The 25,053-nt window shown below is 43.2% G+C and overlaps 1 protein-coding gene across 1 annotated transcript; it reads right to left on the bottom strand.

Annotated features, from left to right (window-relative positions):
• Positions 1–5,398: 5,398 nt before the first annotated feature.
• Positions 5,399–23,090, bottom strand: CILP (cartilage intermediate layer protein). Its single transcript, XM_074294817.1, has 9 exons — positions 23,017–23,090; positions 20,760–20,934; positions 18,291–18,404; positions 16,420–16,689; positions 13,577–13,756; positions 12,043–12,357; positions 11,198–11,306; positions 10,741–10,898; positions 5,399–8,469 (listed from the first exon to the last, which is right to left on the bottom strand). Exons 2-9 carry the CDS (start codon positions 20,818–20,820, stop codon positions 6,098–6,100), a joined length of 3,579 nt encoding a protein of 1,192 aa, XP_074150918.1. The 5' UTR covers positions 20,821–20,934; positions 23,017–23,090; the 3' UTR covers positions 5,399–6,097.
• Positions 23,091–25,053: the final 1,963 nt, after the last annotated feature.

The raw sequence follows: 25,053 nt of genomic DNA, 5'->3' as shown, positions 1-25,053 counted from the left end.
AACCAAGTCCATCACAGTTGATCACCACAAAATTTTATTGTTACTTTCTTGGTTCTGTTCACTTCATTCAACATCAGTTCATATAAGTGTTTTTTGGTTGTTGTTTTTTTTTTCTTTTTCTGAAGCTGGGGTTAAGTAACTTGCCCAGGGTCACATGGCTAGGAAGTCCTCCTGAATTCAAGGCTGGTGCTCTATCCACTGCTCCACCTATATAAGTGCTGCCCCCATATAAGTGTTTCTTGTAATCAGTCTGTTCATCATTTTTTATAGAACAATAATATTTCATTACATTCACATACCATAACTTATTCAGTCATTCCTCAACTGATGGGCATACATTCAATTTCCAGATCCTTGCCACTACAAAAAGGACTGCTACAAACATTTTTGTACATGTGGGTCCTTTCCCCCTTTTTATGATCTCTTTGGATTACAGACTCAGTAGTGACACTATTCGAAGTTTGATAGTCATATGGACATAGTATCAAATTGTAGGATCAGTTCACAACTCTTATCAGCAATGTATTAGTGTTTCAGTTTTCCTTCATCCTCTCCAACATTTAACATTATCTTTTTCTGTCATTGTAGTCAATCTGATAGGTTTGAAGTGGTACCTCAGAGTTTTCTTAATTTGCATTTCTCTAATCCTTAATGATTTAGATCATTTTTTCATATGACTTTCATATGACTAGAAATGGCTTTAATATTCTTTGACTATTTATCAGTTGGGGAATGATTTGTATTCTTATAAATTTGACTCAGTTCTCTGTACATTTTAGAAATGAGACCTTTATCAGAAACACTGGCTGTAAAATTTTTTCCTCCAGTTTTCTGCTTCTCTTGTAATCTTAGCTGCATTGGTTTTGTTTGTGCAAAACCTTTTTAATTTAATGTAATCAAAATTATCTATTTTGCATTTCATAATGCTCTCTAGTTCTTATTTGGCCATAAATTCCTCCTTGTACATAGATCTGACTATCCCTTGCTCTACGATTTGCTTATAGTATCATCTTTTATATCTAAATCATGAACCAATTTCTACCTTATCTTGGTATAGGGTGTTAGATGTTGAAAACCATTTGTTTTTATTAATATTACTAGTTATTTTGTAGAGCAGCAGAGTAGAATTTCATTCTCCCCCTTCTTTCAAATTTGTTATTTAACATTATTTTCTTTTGAAATTTTGAGTTTCAAAATCTTTCTTCCCTCTTTCCTTCCCTTCTGTCCAAATCAAATGGTATCAGTTACAAATGTGAAATCTTCCAAAAATATTTCCATGTTAGCCATATCACTAAAAGCAAGAAAATAATATTTCAGGATACTTCAAGTTACACTGAGTTCATCAATTCTCTTTCAGGAGGTTGATAAAATTTTTTCATCATGACTTTTTTGGAATTGTTTTACATTATTGTATTGATCAGAGGAGCCAAGTCTTTCACAGTTGTTCATCATTACTTGTTACTGTGCCCAATGATCTCCTGGTTTTTCTCACTTTACTTTTCATCAGTTCATATAGGTATTCCCATGTTGTTGTTATATTTGTGAAACCATCCTCCTTGTCATTTCTCATAGCACAACAATACTCTATCAATTTGTTTTATTTTGTTTAGTGTTCTTTTATTCAGCATTTTTTTGGGCTTCTTTTACTAAGCTGTTAGTTCTCTTTTTCATAATTTTCTTATATCCTTCTCACTTTCCCCCCAATTTTCCCTCTCTCATTCATCTCTTTCTTTAACTCTTCCATAAATTCTTGTAGTTGGGTTCAATTAGTATTTTTCTTTGAGGTTTTACTTTTAGCTGTTTTTTACATTATTGTGTTCTATTTGTGTATTGGTTTCCTTGCCACCATAGGAACTTTTTATGATCAAGTTCTTTTTTGTTATTGTTTTCTCATTTTCCCAGACTATTTCTTGAATTTGAACTTTGTGTTAAAGCTGGGCTCTGCTCACCTGGAGGCGAGGAAGAACTGTGGCAAGTTCCAAGCTTTTGGGGGGCTGTTATTTTCAGAACAAATTTTCTGTGCTTCCAAGGTGGTGTGACCTGGAAGAGATGTAGTCACTACTCCTGGTCTGTGCTCTGGTCCACTCTCCATAGCCACAAGTGTTAGTGTCCTTTTAGCCCTAGAACTTTAATTTGAACTCTCACTCTTCTGCAGCCCTAAATGCTGGCACCCCCTCTGCCTCAGAACTGCAACCAGGGCTCTTGCTCCCTTGGGGACCATCACAAACACTTCTCCACCCAGCAACTGTGAGCCAAAACCGCTTAGGGGTAGTAGAGTTGCTAGTCAGCACCAATTCCATTCAGTGCCAACAAAGGGTCCTCTGTAATCTCTTTCTATCCAGTCATCTCTCGGCTGAGAGCTCCCAAAGCTGTTGGTGTTGCACTGTAGCAAAAACTTCTAAGATCCACTGCTGGTATTGCAGCCATGACTCCATTGTTGCCAACCTCCTAAGTTGTCTTAGGCTGGAAAAATGTCCCACTCTGACCTTTTGTTGTCTTTGTCTCTCCAAAATTTGATTTGAGGGGTTATTTTAAAATTGTTTGGAGGGAAGTGTTGACAGAGTTCAACCGGGTGCCTGCCTCTAATCTGCCATTTTGACTCCCTACCCAGAGTGGAATTTCATTCTCTCAGTCAGAGCTTTTTATCAAATAATTATCCTTAAATTTGTATGTTATTTTAGAGATAGGCTAACAAGATTGGTTATGTTATTTTCCAGCTGATAGCATTTAATTAGAAGATAAAGGGTGGGAAATGGACTATATTAATTCACCAGTAAGTTGTGAAACCCTGACAGGAAGGCAGGAGAGTCAAGAAAGCAGAGATCATTTAGAATATGGTGTAATTGCTTTACCCACTCAATGAGTATTGCTAATTTAGCAACTGCTAAAAGTATTGCTGTGTTATTGTACAGCTAGTAATTGCTATCCACAATGACAATCCTGAATCATCACGAAAAAGTTTAATGATATTGGATATCCTATTTAATAAGATGGGAATGTATGGGGTATATCTGGAAAGACCTCTATTCAATATGGTTATTTATTTATTTACTTTTTTTTTAGCACAATAAAGAAGCTTCAGTTCTTTGGAAAATTTAGTTATAAGAAGTAAGTCTTTCCCCATGCTTTAAAATAAATGAAGGGTTATTCAATTCAAATAGCCAAATTCTTGGGTAAATATTTAAGTCCCAACAAATCTCATCCTATTTATTCCTTCTGCCAGAAATGTTCTCTTTTCCTTTTCCCATAATTTAAGACTCAACTCAGGTCCTACTCTAGTATAAAGATTTTACTACTCTATCTTGCAAGTGGTCTTTAACCCTTCTAACCTCCTATAGTTGGTATTGATTTAATATAAATGTTGAATCTTACCAGTAGATTGTTAGTTCCTTAAGAATTCTTTAAAATCTCAGTCACCTAGTACATTATCTTGTGAATATCAAACATTTAATAATTGATTATTGAATTAAACTGAAGCACTTCCTGGACCATTCATTTGACACTTCCTATAACCTTGATAGTTATCTTTTACTTATGGTATATGCCTTGTTTCCTCAGCTATCCTGTAAATTCCTTGAAAACAGGGATTATGTTTTCTCTTTGTATTTATAAAGCCTTGCACAGTGCTTTGCAAGTATTAAGTAATTAGTAATTTTTTTTTAAGGTTCATAGGATCATAGATCATAGATTTAGTATAGGAAGGGACCTTAGAGATTATTTAGTCCAACTCTTTTAATTTACAGATGAGAAAAATAGGCCCAGAGACATCACTTGCCTACATAGATATGTAAGTAGCACAGCTGAGATTTGAACTCACGTTCCATCCACCATACCATGTTGATAATGATAACAATTCAACATATCTTCATGTTCTATTAGTATGTCAGAGCCTTTTCTGCAATAGGCTAAAATTCCTTTGTCCTCATGACATGAGGTTTGGTAAAATGAGGGTTACCAAAGAACTTGAGAATCTCAGGCTTCAACCTTCAGGTTTCTGATTCATTGAAAAAGCATAAAACTTGGGAATGAGGAGGCACTGTGATTTGACTTAAGAAAGATTTGCCAGCTTCCAGCACTCTGATTGGGTGCTGATTCATTCAAGAGATCCAGAAATGTGAATGGGTAGGGAGAGGAAACTGGTAGGGAGGACATTTTTCTCAAATTGTTAATACTCTTTATGCAAAGTATTCCTTTCATAGGGAAACACACAGGGCATTTTGGACCCAGCAGCAGTGAATTCTGACTTAGGAAACTAGTAAAAAGTGTGGCTGTCTCCCTTTGTTTTCAGTGTGTGCTCCAGATGGCTGCAAAGAAGCCAGCATTGGTTCCTCAGCCCAAATGACCTGGCGGGACTAATGGGCTGGGCTGCAAAATGGTCCTTTTGGGAAATGGTGGACAGAAGCATATTCTGGAAATGGGTCAAGGAACAATCACAGCCACACCAGATTTCAGCATTAACAAATTCTCCTCCACTTCAAATATATGATTCAATGATTTGAGAAATTTATAATTAGCCAAGTAGCCTTAGGGTGTCCAGATGAACACAAGCCCGGGGCTCAAACCCAGATCGTGATGGCAGTAGCCAAAGGGAGTTATCACATGTTATCCAGGAAAAGAGTGGATGGATGTTCTTTTGCCCCATTTCTCATGGAATAGTTTTCCTAATCAAAAAATGCTTCCCACCTCCCATCTTGGCTCTTTCCCTTGGCACTCATGGGAGAAGGTCAGGGAATGCTGTAGCTTGCCTTGGACTGTAGGTAGAGAATAAGTTTCAGGGTGCAGTATCCTCTGGCAGCATGAACTAGCTTCTGATGTACTATTTTAAACTAAGCCTTTTTCCTAAAGAAAAACCACTTGGATTGATTATTTGGCTGGAAGGGACATAGGTTATACATAACAATGATTGGATGTCTGCAAAAGCTGTCCATCTTTAGAACATCCTGGAAAAAAACAAAAGACTAAAAAATGTGGCTCAGAGGTCAACCAGTCCAGCTGGAGGGGGAACCAGGCTGGAGGAAGCCAGAGGTCCACTTGGCACCAATCAACAGGTCCCAGGCCAAGCCATTGTATAAGTTCCTTAATAATGGGGAAACATATTCAGTTCTTGTTCTTCACATTACTTGAAGGACCTAGAATATGCTCAATGACCCACAGATCTCAGCTTATCCTTGCTAATGGAAAATGTGGTCCACAAGAACTCTGGTGGTTGTACTTTGTACCTTGTTACAGAGGAAGGGATATTCTTCCAATTGAACCCTGTAAGAGCACAGGCCTCTCAGTCCACTCTGAACTTTACATTCTCTGGAATGGAATCAATCATTCCTCGTTGGCCATCTGGCTTACGTAGTCCTTCGTGTGAATGCTTTTATGGCCAAAACACAGAAGAGAGGGAGCCAAGTCAAAGTGAAAAATACCTCTTTATTTAAATCTGCCCTCAACTACACTGGCATTTTAGCTTGAATAGAAGCAGAGTAGAACATATTATTCCTTTTTGCAAAGCTGCATTTATGGAATCAAGATAGTCATCTTCCACAGCTGCAGTAAGGGACCTGTGATTATAATGCACGACTCACTAGCTCAGCCTAGAATTCATGCAAATCACCCTAAATCTAGCAAAGAAATAAATAAGTTATTTACACTTCAAGTACAAAATCTTGTGGTTTATTCTTCTGTCTTGTTAACGTTGGTATGAATTTTGCTTGATTCACTCCAGGCTCACTGATCAAGGGCACAATCATTTATCTTATGTCTGTCCTTAAATCTGTCATCTTAGAGATGGCTGGACCTTTGGAGATTCACGGCAATCACACTTGAGAAAAGGAGCTCCACGTTCTTTCTAGCCCCGGGGTTTTATCAGAGAGGTGTGTGTGTGTGTGTGTGTGTGTGTGTGTGTGTGTGTGTGTGTGTGTGTGTGTTTAGAGGGGGCTTTACTTGAAATAGCCTTTCTGAATAAATTGCAGCTAGCATGGGACAAAGACAGCAACAACATCTGGAACACACAGCAAATCGTACCAGGATGCATATACTTAAATTAACTTGGTAGCAGTTTGTGCTATGTGTCCATGAGACATTCCGCGGTAAAGGAGACCCCTAGGATCTAGTTGGTGAGTGGTTGTTGTTGTTGAGCCCTTGCCGGAAATCTCAGCGAGACTGGCCCCCCTCGCCGCCGCTGTCCAGGCTGACTCTCCCTCTCCTGCCTCCTCCCAACCCCTCTTCCCCTGAGGGAGCCTGCGGTGGCCCGAGCTGGGGGGCTTTGAAGGTACTGAAAGGCGCTCTGACGCCCCACCTGCCTTTCTGCGCAGTTAAATGTGAGAGCGACCCCCACGTTGCTCTTCATGACTCGGGAGGAACCATCGGACGTGCCGTCAAAGCACCTGCCGAGGGCTATCTCCTTAGCCGTCCGAGGGTCCTGGTCGGTGACGGTGTAGATGCCGTAGTTGTGCCCAAGGGGGTCCAGCGGGGCCAGCATGGTGTACTCACTGGTGTCGTTGTTCACCGCTAAGGGGAGGTGGTTGACCAGGTATTCGTGCAGCATGCTGTTCACGCTGGCCCGGTGACAGCTGCCCTGCGGGATTATCTTGACCAGGGTGCGATCCACCCGGTCCTGGTCATACAGCATCCCGCTGCATTTGAATTCCAGGCAGGCAGAGGAGACGTTGGGCTGGTCTCTGTCGCGGGTGCTCCTCACGTCCCGTATGCCGTAGAGCTTCCCCACCGTCTGCCGATGCGTGCCCCCCGCGTTCCGGGACCTCACGTTCACTTCCACGGGCCCCACGATCCTAACTTTGATGTAGCATGCCCGGAACTCCATGGGCTTGGGCCACCACGCCAGGTAGTCCTCCGTCCAGCTCATGGGGTCGTCTTCGTTGAAGGGCACCGTGTTGTAGTCGTATCTGTCCCCCTCGACCCTGTAGAACCTGAAGTGGGGGGCGCCGTACGGGGCCTCCTCACACTCGCGGAGGTTCTCAAAGGCGTAGATGGGCCCGTTGCCCTCCTCGGCTGCGTTGGGCCGCGGCTTGGCCATGCTGATCTGGAAGGCCGTTTTCTTGACCCTGGGATCCTCGTGATCGCTCCTCCGGTACTTGAGCTTGCTGAGGTAGGGCTGGGGGACCCCGATGGCGTTGGGGTTGAATTTGGGCGAAGACTCCACAGCTTCCAGCTCCTCTCCCCCCAGGCTGGCCAGCACGTAGGCGGAGTAGGCGTCGGGGGAGCGGTCGTCGCAGAAGGCGGGCAGGCAGGCGCCGTTGGGGCCCGTGATGACGCTGTCGAAGCGGCCCCAGGCTCTGGGGTTGGACGAGAAGCCGCTTTGGGGCTCCAGGTTAATCGCGGAGACCACCACCCCTTGCACCTGCTCGCTGGGGAGGAACCTCTCGCTCCGGTAGGCCCTCACCTTGATGTAGCAGCGCCTGCTCTCGGGAACGTCCAGGTTGAAGAGCCTCCGCTCGCGGATCTCCATGTTTCCCACCAGGAAGGTTCTTTCCTCCCTCTTGCTTCTCCTCTTGTTCTCAAACGTGAAGTCCCCCTCCTCCTCCCACAGCCCCGTGTCAGGGTTCAGGGACCACAGTCTCATCGCAGGCACGTGCTCGGGCATCTGCACCTGAGCCGCGTCAAGGTGCACCTTCACCCTGCCCGCGTTAAGCGACTCGGAGGCGGCTTCGTCCGTGAAGTCTACGGAGAACATGCCGTACGTCCGCAGCGGGAACGTGTCTCCCTCGCTGTTGATGAAGTTCAAGTCGCTTTGCGTGGCCGTGGCCGTGGAAATGTTCCGGGGGTCCAGGAAAGTCACGCTGGCCTTGACTTTGCCCCTGTAGAGGTCCCCGTTCTGCCTGTAGAAGCTGTCGGAAGGGATTTCCAGCTCCGCCACGGGGTCTTCTCCATCCACGTCCCCCAGGGGGATCACGTTGGTCTCTGTGGACTCCAGGGTGACTGGCGCGCTCTTCCTGAGCATCCTAACCTCGTGGAACACGGCGCTGCCCTTCTTGTTGAACGGAAGCACCTTGGTGGTGTTCACAAACTTCTGCAGCCGGTCCACAAAGGTGAGCACCAGCCTCTCGGTGTCCTGGGGCACGTGCAGCGTGAAGGTCCCCTTGTAGCCCGTCATGCTAATCCTCTGGTTCCCCATGTAAACGTGACCAAACCTCATGGGCTCCCCGTTGTCGGCCGCGCTGGCGCGGCCCCTCACTATGCTCCTGGTCTCCGCGCACTTCTGGCAGCGGCATTCCGTGGCCACCTTGGTCGGGAGCGTGTACCCAGCACAGCGGATCTCCCGCTCCTCCATCTTGGAGATTCCACAGCAGCTTTCGGTGGCGTCCTTGCATCTGAGCCCGTTGTCGTGCTGCCCGGCGCAGGTCTTGGTCGGGCACCTTCCCACATCATAGTAGAAGGAGTTTGTGGCGTTCTGGAAACAATCGTGAGGCAGCTGGATGAAGTAACTCTCGGGGCTTGGGTTGCAAGAAGGCTCATTTGGCGCTGTTAAAGCAAGTGATGTAAATTCCATAAAAGGTTATTTCATATTTATGGATACTTCCATTTCCTATATCCCAGCACCCGGGACAGGGACGGTGCTCAGACTAAAGGCTAGCTGGGGCCCCAGGACTCCTCCTCCTCCACAGACAGAACCCATCTTCTCCAGATCTAAGGGGAAGGTGGCTCAACTGTGTCTCGGGAAAGCCTCCCTTTGAGATCTGTAGACAAAAGGACTAAGACTTAAGTAACAAAGTACTATAGACAGCCTTAATTTATCCGGATTAGACAGACATCATCAGAGAGTCTTGGGAACTGAAAGGAAAAAAACACATCAATTATCAGCTTTTTAGGAACTTGACAATGGAGAGCTTGATAAAGCGATCCCTATTTAAAGCTCACCCCCAAGGACACGAAAGCTTAGGGAGAGGGACAGATTGTATTGTTTCTCACTTTCCAGGGTGTAAAGGGACTGACAATGACCGGAACCCTGGAGTCCCCTCCTTGCTGATCTGACAACAGGGGGGTTCTCTGCTTTGGGGAGCTTATTCTTTTTTTTACATTCCCCATGGCAGGGAGGACTCGGCAGTCTTAGATGAGGAGTGGCTCCTCGTTCCTCTCTGTCCTTCAGACACACAGAAGAGGAGAAGGTACTTCCTGATTTGGAGACAACATTGACTCCTTCAGAGACCTCAGGCTTATTTGATAAATAAATGTTTTCCTCCAAACTGCTAAAAGCCAGGACAGTGGAAGGAACCACATTCCCCCCCCCCCAAAAAAAAACCCAAGTTAGCAACAAATTTATGATTTACTATTCTTTGTTTTAATATCAAAGCCTTTGTTCTGGGAGAATGGGCCCTGAGTTCTTTGCTAGAAATAATCCCTACACAATATCCTTTGAATTTGTATTATATTCATTGTATTTCTCTCTGTGTACATATGTATAAGTCTGTATATATTTATATTATATTAGTCTATATTCCTGACCTTTATCCCCAAATGTGCTACTATTGGTAATATTTACTCTATTAATATAAAAACTACTACACTGGGTTATAACCAGTGTTCCGGCCCCTCTCCACTCTCTGTCTCTTATAGTGGCACTGAATAATGCATTATGAAAGCATATGTTGCCCTTCATTTTGTCAACTTCAAGGGGTCAAGGGACACACCCCCAACTTCTATGTAGTTGAGGAAGTACTGAATAACATTATTAGACCTGGACTGAAGACTCAGCTCTGCTTCCCATTACCTGTATATATTACCTGAACGAGTCACTTAACCTCAGCCTCAGTTTTCCCAACAACAAAAATTCAAGTAATATTAATCACCAAGCTCACTTCCTGTCTTTGTTGTAAGCTAAAGTATGTAGAAAACCATTTTGCAGATTGAGCACTTTACAAATATGTGATCCTGCTATATATATATGTTTTAATTCCCTAATTCATTGAGAAGCAGACTAGTATAGTAGAGTGGGGTCTAGCTTCAGAGTCACGAAAACCTGGATCCATGTTCCCCATCCCTGGCACATGTTGGCTCAGAGACCCAGGGCCATTACTTAATCTCGCAGTGCAATAGGGAACTCTCTAAGACGATTTATAGGGAAAGGTGTCCAGCAGCACTGACAGAAGAAATTCCTCACTGGGAACTCACACCACCAATAAAATTACAAGACTGCTCCTAATAATAATGTCATTATGATCTATCATCTCTGACTCCTTTATACCCTTCTTGAACCTCCTGTTATTGTCTTAAAAGCACTTCTTTGGGGACTTAATAAGCTTTGCCGAGTTCTGGTGTTCATGACTTAGTGAATGGGTTGACCCCTGCAGGGTCAAGATTGATTGTATAGAGACTATCTTTTTAAGACATGGCATGTTCTATTTCCCTCTAGGTGTATTAGCTGACATTTGTCCTACTGAGTCTCATCTGGCTCCTTTCCCCCACCCACTAACAGGCCTCCCCTCCTATGAGTATAATGAAGCATATTTGTCCTCTCAACTTGACATTTCACTGTGAAGAAAACCAGAACATCATCTTAGACATCAAAGCTGGATGTAAAATGTATTCAGATGACTTCACTTATATAATCTACATCAAATTGCTTGCTTTTGTTAAGGGGAAGAGGAAGAAAGAGAAAGAATTTGGAACTTAAAATTTTTTAAAACAAAGGTTAAAAAATATTTTTACATGCATGTAATCTAGAAAAATAAAATGTAAATGCAGATCCATTTCTATGAGTATGCTCAGGAAGTTGAGGACCGTCCTTAGACTTACCTATAATAGTCAGCCGAGCAATCTGTGACTTCACAACTCCTGCATCACTTTGGGCCTTGCAGAAATATTCCCCAGCTTGCTCCTTCTGCAGATTTTTCAATATCAGGTTGCTCTCGTACTTGTATAATGAAGGGTCCAGCAGGGTGGTGTTGTGGTACCTACAGTGGGTGAAAGACACTGAACTAGTCTGGTCCTCCTTTCCCAACCCATCCACCTTTCCAGGAGCCATCTGCTCGACCACATGGCAGCCACCATGCCCCTGGAAATACTGGAAGGGCAAAGGGAACAATTATTAAATAGACAGCCCTGGAAGAAGGGCAAAAAATAAATTCCCCAGGTCACTACAAGTCATTTAAAGACTATTCTTGAATGGCTCAAGGGAGATGCTGGTTTCCCTGAGGAAGAGCATAAGGGGCAGCTGGAGGCTGGGGCTGCAGAATTAAGTGTTACTTCTTACCAGAAATACTTCTCTGGGCTGGGCTTCCCTGTGGCTTTACAGCAGAAAGACACACTCTGTCCAGTTTTCCTTGCCTTAGTCTCTGGATTCTTCACAATGTAAGGGAGTTCTGAGAGGGGAAATTAACCTTTATAGTTGTAAAATGAATGTTTTTGCTTTGATTCACACTCAGCCAAACACAAGTTATAGAGTAATCCATGAAGCTCTCCTAGACTGGGCCTGGGTTACCTGGAGCTTCTCCGCCCAAGGCCTACATCCTATAGCTCCACTCTCACCTTCTCCTTACCTCATTAATCCCCTACCTGAAACAGAACCCATATTTGCTACAATTTCCTCCTGACCCAGGTCCTTCATCCTCCTACTTGTTACAAAAGCAGAGGCTCTTGTTCATTTTTGTATTTGTGTTCTGGGCCCCTTTGGCAGTCAGTGAATACTTTTAAATATACAAAATAAGATACATGATTACAAAGGAAAACAACTCTTGTGAAACAGTTATCAAAAGATATTTTAAACCAAGTTGATGGGCCGTAGGTTAAAAACTCTTGTACTAGAGGTGCTAGAGAACCTTGTAAGAGTCCCAGTCAGACTGGATAACCATCTTGGGCAGGGATCAACAGCCTCTATGAGCTCCTTACATCATTACTTTGGACTTTAAAGAAACTAAGATGACTACCATTTTTTAGAACAATCTGATGAGGCTTAGAAGACCTCTCAACTTCAGAATCATGTTTCAATTATGTTGAAGTATAGCATCAAAAACATATTTTTAAAAACAATTTCACGGATCCTAAGTTGAGAACTCTTATTTTAGACTATCTCCTTTCCAAGAGGGATCAGATGGGTACCTGCTCTTGCAAACTCAGCACTAACAGTGGCCATCTTCTTGTTGGTCTTGGGCATTGTCAGGAGAATGGGTGCAAACTTAGCTTTGGTGATTTTCAGAACAGTTTTGCCATCAGGGCACAAGCCAGGGATTCGGAAGCTCCCATTGCTGTCAGTCTGGGTCAGTGGCTTAACAGTCTTGGTCAGCAAATGGACAGTGGCTCCTGTGGCGGGGCCACCACCAGGAAGAGAAATAGCCCCGTGCAGTACGAAATCCTCACACATGCAGGCATCACAATCAGCATTCACCTGGCCCATAGTGCATGACATGTCACAAGCTGGAAGAAGAGAAAACCTGGTGACCGTGGGCTGATAGTCTGCATCACCTCAGGACTGGATTACTGCAAAAGTCTGTTGGTGAATTTTACTGCCTCAAGTCTCCCCAAAATCCTGAAGGGATTTTCCTAAAAGTCAGACAAAATGTCACAGCAGCCCACCCCACTTAGACTCAGGTAACTTTCTATTGTCGCCAGAGCCAGCAAATAAAATGCATTTTTTTTTTTTTTTGGTATTCAAAGTCCTTCAAAACCTAGTCCCCTTCTACTTTTGCAGTCTTCTTATACCTTTCTCCTAGATTCAGTGACACCTCTTGCTGCACCATGAACAAGATGCTGTCTGCCTCTGATTGATGCATTCACTCTACCAGGAATGTTCCCTTTACTAACTTCCAACTAAAATCCCACCTCTCTTAATTCCAATGCTTTTCTATGATTAATTATTTCCTACTTATATATATACATATATATGTGTGTGTGTGTGTGTATATACTTTGTTTTGTGTATATATTTTTTTGTACATAATGGGTACTCAGATTAAAAATGACTGACAGGCAAGTTCGCTAATAGGAATAGCCCATATAGCCACCATCCAGGGAAGAAACTCCGGAGGAGAAGGGTCCAGCTACCAAATAGCTATAACCCACAGATCAGGCAAGCCAGCCCTGATGAGATGGTACATAGTAAAGGCTCAATATAGCTGCTATTCATTTATTCATAGTAACTATCATTTATATAACACATTAGAGTATGTAAAAATCTTTACATTTGTTACAACAGTGCCATGAGGCAACAACAGGAAAACAGGCAGGGGGATTGGGCAACTTGTCCAGATGTTATGCACTTAGTAAGTGCATGAGGTAGAATTTGAATTTGGGTCTTCCTGACAGTAAGGCTAGTGATTTGTCCACTAAATTATAACATCAGATTAGAATATTTATGTTAGACAGTCAGCTGGAATGTATTAGACTCCTACTATGTTCTAGGGTGATAGGGATACAAAGAAAGACAAAAAATACAAATTCTGTCCTCAAGAAGGTTATATTCTAGTGGTGAGTACAACATGCAAGCAAACTATGTACATTCTATATAGGGAAGGAAATTACAAAAGGAAGGCACTAGGAAAGGGGGAGGAAAAGGGATGACAAAGAAAACTCTTAAAGAAGCAATCATGTTGCCTTCCCTTTCTCTGGAGAAGAAGGAATAGAGTATGATCTGGTACCTGGACAGGCCTGGCTCACACAGAGCCGGCCTTCCTCTGTGGCTTCAGTGCAGAGCTGTGGCATCTCTACCATGCAACTCCGAGTTCGTGTTTGGACACCAGTGTGACCACAGGCGGCTGAGCACTCACTCCACTGGGACCAAAGACTCCAGATCCTCTCAGTCTCTCGGCGTAAAGACCCTATAAGGCAGCCCGACTAGAATCAGTAGGGATTTTTGTCCAGTCTCCCTATGTCCCATTTCCCTCTTTCATCTCCAAAGATACCTGTTCAAAGTCCTCCCCATAGCTTTTCAAAAGACATCTGCCACAGACCCCCCAATTGGCAGACAGCCCCTTTTCACCAAGCAACTTCCCCCAAAGAAATATAGTTCTCCAAGGGAATTCAAGTCCATGAGAGCAACTAGCAAGAAGACAAAAGACCAAAGGTCTTGCTGAAAGTTGGAAGGCAGTGACTTGAACAGAGTACGTGATGTGGTAGAAGAAATTCTGGTCCAAATACAAGTTGGATTCCTTTCCCTGAGATTCCTTCCAAAAGTGAGGTTCTGTGAATCCATAAATCTAAGCTTGTAGTCTATTTTTATATTTGCAAAGAGTAAGTGGTTATTTGCTGAACACAACATCACTTTTAAAAATAATATGCTAGGAAAACAGGCACATTACTGCATCATTGGTGGTGCTGTGAATTGGTCTAGCCATTGTGAAAAGCAATTTGGAACTATGCCCCTAAAATCCCTAATCTAAATATCTAGCCATACTATTGCTAAGCATAAAAGAAAAGGGGAAAGGACTCAAATGGACAAAAAATATTTAAGGCAACTTTTTTTTTTTTTTTGCAGGATCAAAGAAGTGAGAACTAAAGGAGTACCCAACTCCTGGGAGTGGATAAGCAAATATGTGTGAATGTAAAAAAATATTGTCAAGGCCATAAAAAATAATGAAAGGGACAGTCTCAGAAAATTATAATATGACTTGTGTGAACTGTGCAGAACTAAGAGTATGGTTCATACATTAACAGAATTATAAAGAGAATTTAGAAAGGCTTGAGAAATCTGAACAACTAAATGATTAACAGTGATTCCAGGGTTTAGACAATGATATATGCTACCCACCCCTGTACAGAGTAATGATAGATTAAGATTGAAATGAAGCATATGTTTTGGGGGGACATGGGCAATGCAGGCATGATTTTTGCTTGACTATTCATATTTCTTAAGGCTTTTGTTATTTTCCTCAATAATGGGGGGAAAAGATAGGAGGGAGGGAAGACTGAGTTTTCTTAATTGAAAAAAATAAAATCAATTCATCAGTATAATAGACAAAACTTAACAAATAAAAAAAGAAAAAGAAAACCAAAAGACAAACCAAAAAACAATTTGTTCTCTCTTGCCCATATAGAAAAAACCTGAATATCTTCACAGAGATTGTCAAGCCCTGGGCTTCCTAACTGGGTCTCCCAGCCCAGAGAGATGGGATACAGAATAATTATCAATTATAGTATGGCTTGGAATTGAGATTCCATCTATTCCCCCATTCCACCAAAGTCTTGATGAGTGAAGGTCACTGGCCTTTGCCAGAAGACTACATGAAGATCATAACAATCTATTCTTCATAACCTAGCATTAGGCTGTGGGCAGTCTGGATTAGGGATTTTTAAAACAAAAAATGGCATAAAATTCCCAGAGAGGGGGAATACCTTCAAGAGGAGCAGCAATGGGCTGAGGGTGGGGAGGTAGGACTATGTCTAGGCTCTGCCCACCAGTGTTGTAATTGTCACTTTAAGTGACCTTCCTTGCTCAGTGACTGCAAAATATTGTGATTTTTTGGGAGCAAAGTCCCTTGGTGGTTTACTGACCAAGGGCTCAAGCCGGGAAGAAGTTATACAAAATGACCAAGTCTGGGCAATGTTAAGTTGATCGTATGAACTAGAGGTTAAGGTACTAGATCCTTGGTACCAAACAGTTACTGGGTCCCCCCCCCCATCTGTAAAACTGAGAGATTGAGTCTGGTCTTCCATTATGGGAATGGTATATATGTAAATGAGAGACAGCAGAGCAAAACTTCTTTCCAGAAGAAAAAAAATCCTGCAGGACATACTTTAAAATTTAATCTGCATTTTTTTCTTCATCCTTTTCTTAAATCTAGACAGTCAACAGAATAATAAACTAAGCCCCAATTTGTAGCATTTGTAGATTTCTGAAGTGTAAGTGCTTGCCTTGAAAATGTACAATTTATGAGTTCAAGCAGGCAAAGGTTTTGAAAAGCTTTAGAGACCTACTAAGTTGAAGCCATTCTCAGTTATTCACAAGCTGCCTTCTCCAACCCCCAGCATTCTCTTGGTACATGTTCAAGGCAAGATGAAGGCAAATCTGTACTCCAGAGCAAGGCTTTTGGATCATAGGCTTTAGCGCTGGAAAAGTTTTTAGAGATTATGTTTTATAAATGTTTTATAAATTTTATATAATATATATAATTTATGTTAAATGTTTTATAAGATATGATGACCAGGATGTTATTTGACCAAAAAGAAAACTGAGACCTAATGAGACACAGTAACTTTTCCAAGATCAAATAGGAAGCAAATAACTGGAATTAGCATTCAAGATCCAGACCCAAAGTTTTTATAATGCCAGGTTACCTGTGGATGATCGACTCTTCCAATTGATAATGCTATCACTGAGTTATTCTGAGAAGATCAGGGAGGATCATGGGGCATTACTGTTCCCTTGAACTGTCCAGAACCCCATATTTTTTGCTACCATTGTTTCAGGGAAAGGATTTTTCTCAGTCTCATAATGGGAATGTGTGTGTGAGAGAGGACAAAGGAAGCTATATCCCTTACTCACCTGGCGGACAGAAGAATCTGACAGTATAGTTGGAGCAGTTCTTGCCTGGCAGCTGCTCCTTGTTTATGCACCAGAAGCCCTCGTGAGGGCTGCTGTGGACCCTCTGGCCAGTTCCAGCTGCAGGGATCCAGTCAGTGGTCCGGGCCTCCACCCATAGAGGCTTTGAGCATACTCGATCCCCATAGTAAAAGCGGATGGCATCCAGCCGCTCATAGTCACCCTGTCCACCAGGGTGGTCGATGTTGAACCACGTTGTCCACTCCCCAGGACCTGAGTAATCAAGAGACAGGTGAGGTTACAGGTGGGTATCATGGAGCCAGTGGGGAGGATATGAGGGGTGATGTGGGCATGAGAAGGAAAATGAAACAATATTATCCTGAGCCCATCAAAGCCACTTGGTGGTCTCATGGCCTAACAATATGTCTTTCTTGATCTGGGAGATCACCTAATCTTGACAAAAGGAAGTAGCAGGACTGGCTGCTTTTACTGCTAGATTAATCTTTCTAAACCATGATTCTTATTGAGTCAGCACTCTGCACAAAAACTTTTAACAGTTCCCTAATAAATGAATATAATCCAAACTCCTGAACCTGGCGTCCACGCCACTCCATGAGTCATCTCAAACTTATTTTTTTAGCCCTAACTTTTACTCTATATATCCTAAATACCACTGAAGTGTCCTGCCCCTACAGCTTTGCTTATGCAGTGCCTTCTATCTAGGGCGCTTTTGTCTCCTTCCTCTCCCGTTTTGTTCCCCAATTTCTTAAAAAACCCAACTCAAAGTCTACCTCTTTCCTGAAGCCTTCCATGATCTTTTGCCTAATTTTTTTTTTTTTTTAGACTTCATTAGGGCAGGGAAGATGACTTATACCACTTTTTGTTACCCCATAGGATATGCTACAGGGCTGGGCAGAAGTGCCTCATAAATACTTTTTTTTAGGGCTTTAAAATCGGGCATATCTTTTGACCTAATAATACCATTTATTAGGCATGAATCCCAAAAGAGATTAAAAAAAAAAAAAGGAAAAGAATCCCTATGTGCAAAATATTTATAGCAGCTCTTTTCTGAAGGCAAAAAATTGCTAGTTGAGGGGAATCACTGAATAAATAATAGTATGTATAGTATGATAGAATATTATTGTTTTATAAAAAATGATGAGCAGGATGTTAGCAGAAAAACCTGGAAAGTTTTCCATGAGCTCAAAATAAAATATACCATGTATTTAATAATAGCAAAGTAATAGGATGTCAGCTGTGAATGACTTTTCTATTCTCAGCAGCACAATGATTTAAGACTACTCTGAAGGACTTAAGATAAAAAATACTATCCATACCCAGAGAAAGAATTAAAATACAGTCTGTGGATGTGGATGGCATATATTTGAATGCATGTCTGTGTCTGAATACAGACGGAAACATACTTTTTTTAAAAAATTTTTTTGGGGGAAGGAATCTATATTTTCTTTTGCAATGTGACTTTTATAGAAACTACATGTGTCTTCTCAATGGGAATTGTGGAGAGGAAGGGAGAGTACCTTTGGAACTCAAAGTTTTAAAAACAAATGTAAAAAAATGTTTCATATGTAACTGGAGAAAATATTAAAACATGAAAAAAAAGATATATATATTTAATTTTGTAGAGAAAGCACTTTGAAAAGTATAAAAATAGAGTAATACATGGTGCCTTTATTATTCCCTCTGGACTAATTAATTCCAGTGCAGGTATGTCCTGGCTTTCCTGATTTTCTACTTTTCTACTTATCAGCTACTACTACAAACTTAGTAGCTTGTGAAAGAGTCTTCTGCTCTGTCCGCCCACTTTTATCCCTCTTCTCCCAGAAGTGGAGGACCCACAGATATCAGGGACTTACTATCTTTGGGGTCAGCAGGCTTGGCCAAATTGTTGAGGTTCTTCTTCCCTGGCTGCACTCTCCGAACAGACTGGGAAAGCATCGTCTGCCTCATCCCGGGGCCTGCGGCGGACACTAGATCGGAGGTGAGGGGGGCAAAGATGTAACTTCTGTAGGAAGAGAAACTGACCTTGCACTAGGCATCTGGGTGATTGTAAGGAGTCAGGCAGGTCCTTCTAAGACCCCCACATGCAAAAATCGTGAAGTCTATGAAGTTAGAAGTCTTGGGTAGCACCTCCTTTCCTCTCTGTACCCTCTCCTTCTCTTATTTCACTAGCCTCCATCAAACACCTAAAATCTGCATGCTACCCTCTTGTATGGGAGAAAATAATTAAGTAAACTCATTCATACTGAAGTATTAGTGACTGATCGAGGCTTCCTGGGTTCTAGTTTCTAGAGAGATTTTCATTTTAAATAAGTTTCATCATTTCACCATGTTAGATTCCCTTTCCTCGAAGTAAAATGAGGAAAAAGGTCCATGAGATGGTCTCTGAAAAACTAGGATTCTATAACCAGCAAGTAGTGATGAGCCATATATTACCAGCATATGACCGGCAAGGGACAGCAGCAAAGCTCAAACTAGAATTTCCTGGTCATTAAAAGCCCTTATTTCACTACCACCCTTTCTTCCCTCAGGGAACGTTTAGATAATGACTGATGATAATGTAGATTTAAATTTTGCAAAGTGCCTTACAGAAATATCTCATTTGGTCTTCACAATAAGTTATTAGTATCCTCTTTTTTATATAAGAGGACCCTAAGGATCAAAAAGCTTATTTTCCATATGTCCCAATTAATGTCCTAGGGATTAAAGTCACTAATAGTAAGAGTTTGGAGAACCTGTCTCCAAGCAGCATTATTATCCCCAATATTTGGCCTGAACTGGCTATGACCCTTCAGCTTAAGCTTTTTTTTTTTTTTTTTTTTAAAGCCTGGCTTCATATAAATGGCAAAACACTGAGAATTAAAAATAGTCCCCTTTTCCCTGCCCTGCCCCCATCCATCAGGGCCTATTTTTTCAGAGGGGCCTCATCTTAAATTCCAAAGGGGGTGTTAGCTATTGAAGGCCATCTCCCCTTGCCTTCACTAATCCAAGTCATATGTTTGTAATCATAGAAAGTCATAAGATTTAGGGCCGAAGTGGATTTTAGAGTCTGAAACGGACTTTTAGAGACTTATCTAGTTCTCCTTCCTTATTTCCCAGATGAGGAAGCTGAGGCGGGGGACAAAGGACTAGCCCCAAATCACACAGATAAACACATCATAGAGCTGGGATTAGAAGCCAGGTCGTCTTCCCGGTTCAGAATAAGGGTGTGTGAGGGAGGGGGAAGTGGGAGCAGCAAAGACAGTAGGCAGCCTCAGTAGCGCTGCAATAGCAGCTTTGAAAACCAATTAACTCTCATGTTCAGAACCCAAATTAGAATTTTTTTTTTGCTTAATTGAGGCATAGGAATTCTTTTTAATCAAACTAATTTGATTTTCTCCCAGATTGCCAAATGTTTAATCATCTTTTCAAGCTGCCAGCTGTCAGGATGGAAAAGGAGGAAACTGAGGGGGTTGGGGAAGGGGTGCTGAGAGAACATTTGTTCAAGCACCTGTGTGCTGAAAGCTGCAGGGAGAATGGCAATATGGGAAGGGGCTTTAAAAGCATTTATTCCTGTCACCCACCTGAATAGGAACCTGGACTCCCTAGCAAAACTCGGAGAGTCGAGGAGCCCGGCAAGAAGGGCTTCTTTCCCTGAACTGGGAGCAGCTGGGGTATAGAGAAATTTTTAGTTGATAGCTAGCTTTTTGGGGGGAGGGAGGCAAGGCATGGGGGCCAGTCATACAGCTAGTAAAAGTCAACTGGCCGAGGCCGAATGTAATGTCGAGCCCTTCTGACTCTCCACTTTGCCACTAGCTGCCCCGATGGCCTGATAAAGCTTCATGTCGGAGGCCAGGATGGATCGGCTCTGGGCCAGGTAGTTCCTCAGGCTTCTTTGCATAAAGGTGGGCACATGTCACTACTTGACAGGCCTCCGAATCCAAATTTAAGTGAAAATGGAAAATGGGCCAAGCCCCAAACATCCGAGTCCTTTGCCACTCCTTGACAGGGGAAGGGCTGAGAGTGGACATGAAGATGCCTGGGACTGGCCTTTGATACTGCAAGGGGAGACATATAATGCCCAGCCAGGACTCCTGAGGTCTGATGATGAAGCACGCTATCCGCCCCCTGACAGAAGGGAGACGGACTCAGGATACAGAACGCAACATACATCTTTTGGACATGGTCAATGCAGTTTTTGGTTTGCTTGCTTGATGGTGCATACTTGTTATTAGGGCTTTCATTTTCTTTTCTTTATTTCCTTCAATAATGAGTTTGGCAGAGGGAGAGAAAATACATTTTTGTTCCTCGTGATATTGAGGAAATCGGGGATACTTAGCCTTTACCCAGTGCGAAGGTGACCTCCAGGATCAGGAGGAAGACCACCCAGGTCTTCACTACTGCCATAGCTCCCTCTGGCCCCTGGATGGGGAGGATGGGGAGTTAAGAAAGGGTGACCCTGGTTTGGCCAGTCCTTCCTCTAAATAAAACTTTCTCGCAAGTCTTTCCAGATTCAGTGACCTGTAAAGAAAGTTGGTTTTATTAGATTCCTTAATTCTCTGAGTATTTTTGGTTTAAGGGAGAAAAGCTTCTCTTATTGGGAAGAAGGAAACCTTGCATTTGGAGTGAGACACCTTCCTCATTTTGTCTGAGGATCACTGTTCTACCCCCAACCCCCCTAACCCATATCAAACCCAGCAGATAAGGCAGTCCCCATCCCTGCTCCCCCAGGTATGAGTGTGTGTACTCTCGCAGACAGACAGACAGACACACATATACAATTTCTCCCTTAAAGTACTCCATTCCTTCTCAGTTCACAGCCCTCCACATGCCAGCATTTGGAAGCAAGAGGATCACTTAGGATTATTCTCTTCACTAATGCCGATAGCATTCAGCAAAGGAACCAGAGCTGGTCTCCAAAGGAAAACCGTTCTGAATGATTTATCAGCTCCCCCGCCTCCTCCCTCGCCCCTTTCCTGCAAGACTCCAGTGTATTATTTATCATCTCCAATCTCGCTGCTCAGGTTCTCAGCCCCCTCTCACCACACACACCTTCAGTCCCCACAGGGCTTCAAGGTCTTCACAATATGCTTCTTGACCCCAGCTTCTGACCCAGTGCTCACTTTCCCACAAAATGAGGAGGCTGCTGAATCTGTAGCCTCTACACAGTTTCTACGCAAGGTCTTGTTCTTTCGACCTTTACCCCCAACCACTCAGGAGGGACTGACTGGGACAGCTTGGGGAGGGTGGACAATCAGTGTGGAAGGCAAATGAATCAGAAACAGACCCCTCAACGAGTTTATTTCCAGATGTACATAGGTTGCAGCTGGAACGAATTTCATTCATTTTGTTTGGGAAGCCCCACGCTGGAGGCCAAGCTGGAAGGCAAGAAATGAGGGTGAGATAATAGGGAGCTGAGAGGACTGAGCGTGAAAGCAGACTTGCTTCCCAAATGTTCCGAGTTCCGCCAAGCCATGTAGGAATGCCTTCTGTCCCAATAAGAGAACTCTCGATTTGTCGGCTTTTATTTATTTATTTTTTTAATAAAGACTATTCAACAGATTCTAAATTAGACTTGTTGTAAAGGGAGATGTAGACTGTCCTCCCATGAAGACATTTTTATCTCTTCCCCAGGGATTTGGCCAGACTCAAATTTATCTCGTTCCTGGAAAATTGGGACCGAGGGAGATTCAAAAATCCTTAGCTTCAACCTCCAAAGTCCAGCTCAACTCAAAGGGTGGAGAAACAGCTGGGGGGTGGGAGGGTAGGGGGTGGGGTGCAGATTCCAGATGGGGAAGAAAAGGCCGGATGGGAAGGGAGGGGTGACAGCCACCCATGAGGAAGAATCAAACCACACCCTTGGTTCTAGAAACCTATTTCATAGAAATTGAGACCCGGTGGGGGCCTTAGAAATCCAATAAGCTTCTAGTGTCACCTTCACAAGTTACAAATCAGATAACCGAGACCCAGAGGGACGAGTGGGCATTTACCTAAAAATCACAGCACAGTTGGGTGTTTTGCTTTGAGACCAGGTAGAAGTCTGACAGAGGGGAACAAAGGGGCCCAAATGTTTGTCAGGCTTGAATCTGAGCCTCCTCTCTGTAGAGACCAAGGCAGCCTCAGGTACTTGTGGAAAAAGCATTTCCCTTCTGGCAGCTCTGTGAGCTTTCCTAACCACATCCTCCGACTTAAAGTCTTTCCTGCCTCCATGTGTAACCGAAACCAGGGGACAAAGCAGCTCCAGGGAACATCACGAAGAGAACAAGAGATTCTTCCAAAGGTTATCAAGGCTTCTAGCAGAACCAAACTGAAGGAGACAGCTTGGTTGGGGAATGGAGGAAAAGGAAGAAAGAAACAAGGAGATAAAAGGATGGATAAAGGTAGGACATTTCACTTTCCTATAAGAAAGGGAGGCTCCGTCTCACTGTGCGCAAATTCCAAACAAGCTAGAAAGGAGCTTGCTCAAGCGTGGTCTGACACCAGGGGAGAACTTACTTGAGCTGGTCCTGAGTTCCAGCAAAAAGAAAGGGGGCTGAGAGTGAAGGTGGGGAGCGGGTCCAGTGCTCAGAGATGACGATGGGGATGGGAAGAGCAATTACTTACGGAGTCCTGAGCTCAGCTCCTCAGCCAGGGTCCTGTGCCTTCTTCACACAGGCCAGCTGGACCGCCCGGCTTATATAGCACAGCTGGTGGCTCAGCTCGTGGCACAGAGCCACGGGAAGCTGCAGCCGAAACCAGATCTGAGCCTAAGGAAACCTCAGCACCCACTCCCCTCCCCACAGCAGCCCACAGAGGCAGTGATTTGACATCCAGACCCCCCTCAGGAAAGACTGCAAACGGTGGGGATAAAGAGTGTTTGGAATCATAGAATTTGGAAACTGGAAAGGACAGCCCCCCTGGGAGCTGACTGAGGCTCTGTGGAGCACAAACAGTTCAGAGGAAGGGGATGTGGGGAATTCTGTGCTTTCTGCTACTTTCAAAGTGGGTCAGGGCATTTTTTTTCCGGCCAAGCTATGGCTGTCACCTCTAACCCTCACTCCCAGAAATGGAGAAGTAATTTGTTTAAAGCTGAGCTCAGCACGTTCTGAACTCTCCTTCACAGAGTGATCAAGCCCACGGACCCTTGAGCTGATCTCCTGCCCTCAGAGAGTCCATTGGGAGAGTAGGTGGCCACCACTCGAGCCTTGGGGTAGGAAGGTGTGAGGTGGAAGTCGTTGTGCTTCCTGAACGTGAGACGCAGATGGGAAAGCAGGTCTTATTTATGTCTGCAGTAGCACCCCTGCTCCCCTAGAACACACATGCTACTCCACCCAGACACTGTTTCATTTGTGCCCCTCAAGAGTCAGTCCCAACTCTCATCACATGCCACAATTGGGCCCTTGCCCCAGCTCTGGTGAATCTGCCCAGGGCTCATGTCTGTGTGTGTGCGTGTGTGTGTGTGTGCACGTATACACATGTGCAGCCAGACTCACCAGGAGGTGGAGAAAGCAGTTGCTTACGTGGCTCCAAAAATGGTGGCATGCGAACATGACGGAATAATACTGAGCCATAAGAAATGACAAAGATGAAAAATGCAGAAAAACTTGGGAAGATTTACATGAACTGATGCAAACAGAACTGGGGGGGGGGGGCTAACAATTCAATGATGACAAAAAAATACAAAGGAGAACAATATGCAAAGACTTCAGAATTCTGATTAATAGACCAACAATCATAAGATCTGTGAGAGTGATGGAAGTGAAGCAGGAAACTTCTGTACTTACTGTACTTTGTACAATAAGATATATATTTTTACACCCAGATTTTGAAAACTGTTAATGATGGCAGATATAGGAAAGGGGCCAAATAAGGGAAGGCGTTTTTCCTAGAAAAGAGGCAAGATAATTGACAGAATCATAAGATCATAGATTTTGAACAATTTATCCAAATCTTCTCTCTCCCCTCCCTTCTATTTTACAGATGTGAATCTAGAGAGATTAAGGGACTTGCCCAATGTCACACAGGGATTAAAAGTCAGAGGTGGGATTTCCATATTCCAATAATATTCCATTACCTTCCCATATCACAACTTATGCAATCATTCTCCAATTGATGAGCATCTATCTATTCATTTTCTAATTCTTTGCTACCACAAAAAGAGCTGTTCTAGCAGCTAACATTTTTGCACATATGGGTCCTTTTCCCTTTTTTTTATGATTTCCTTGGGATACATACCCAGTATTGGCACTACTGGGTCAAAGGTTATGCACAGTTTTATAGCCCTTTGGGCAACGTTCTACATTGTTCTCTAGGATGGATCAGTTCACAACTTCACCAACAATGCATCAGTGTCTCAGTTTTCCCACAAGTCCTCCAACATTTAGCATTGTCTGTTTCTGTCACCTTAGCCAATCTGAGGGGTATGAGGTGATACCTTAGAGTTGTTTAGAAGTTGATCTAACAAAACAAAAAAAGAAATTTTGGCTTTTCTTAAAAGTTGGGAGACAGGCGATCTCCATACAATCACTATATCCAGGTCCAGAACTTTACTAACCATTTTTGGTTTCGCTGGGTATGGTGCTGCCTCAGCACCTGAGTGAACTCTGTGGTATGTCCCCATCCATGGGAATAGTCAAGGTCTGACCGTGTCAGTGGCTTTTT

Source organism: Sminthopsis crassicaudata, chromosome 2, assembly GCF_048593235.1.
Source record: "Sminthopsis crassicaudata isolate SCR6 chromosome 2, ASM4859323v1, whole genome shotgun sequence".
NCBI classification, from domain to species: Eukaryota; Metazoa; Chordata; class Mammalia; order Dasyuromorphia; family Dasyuridae; genus Sminthopsis; species Sminthopsis crassicaudata.
This window is presented reverse-complemented; position numbering and strand designations above follow the sequence as displayed.

Coding starts and splice junctions, on each gene's coding strand:
- CILP (XM_074294817.1), bottom strand. CDS start 20,820: ATGGCAGTAGTGAAGACCTGGGTGGTCTTCCTCCTGATCCTGGAGGTC. Junction 12,358..13,576: donor TGTGAGCCAGGCCTGTCCAG/GTACCAGATCAT, acceptor CTCTTCTTCCAG/CTTGTGACATGTCATGCACT. Junction 11,307..12,042: donor TGCTGAGTTTGCAAGAGCAG/GTACCCATCTGA, acceptor TTCCCCTCTCAG/AACTCCCTTACATTGTGAAG.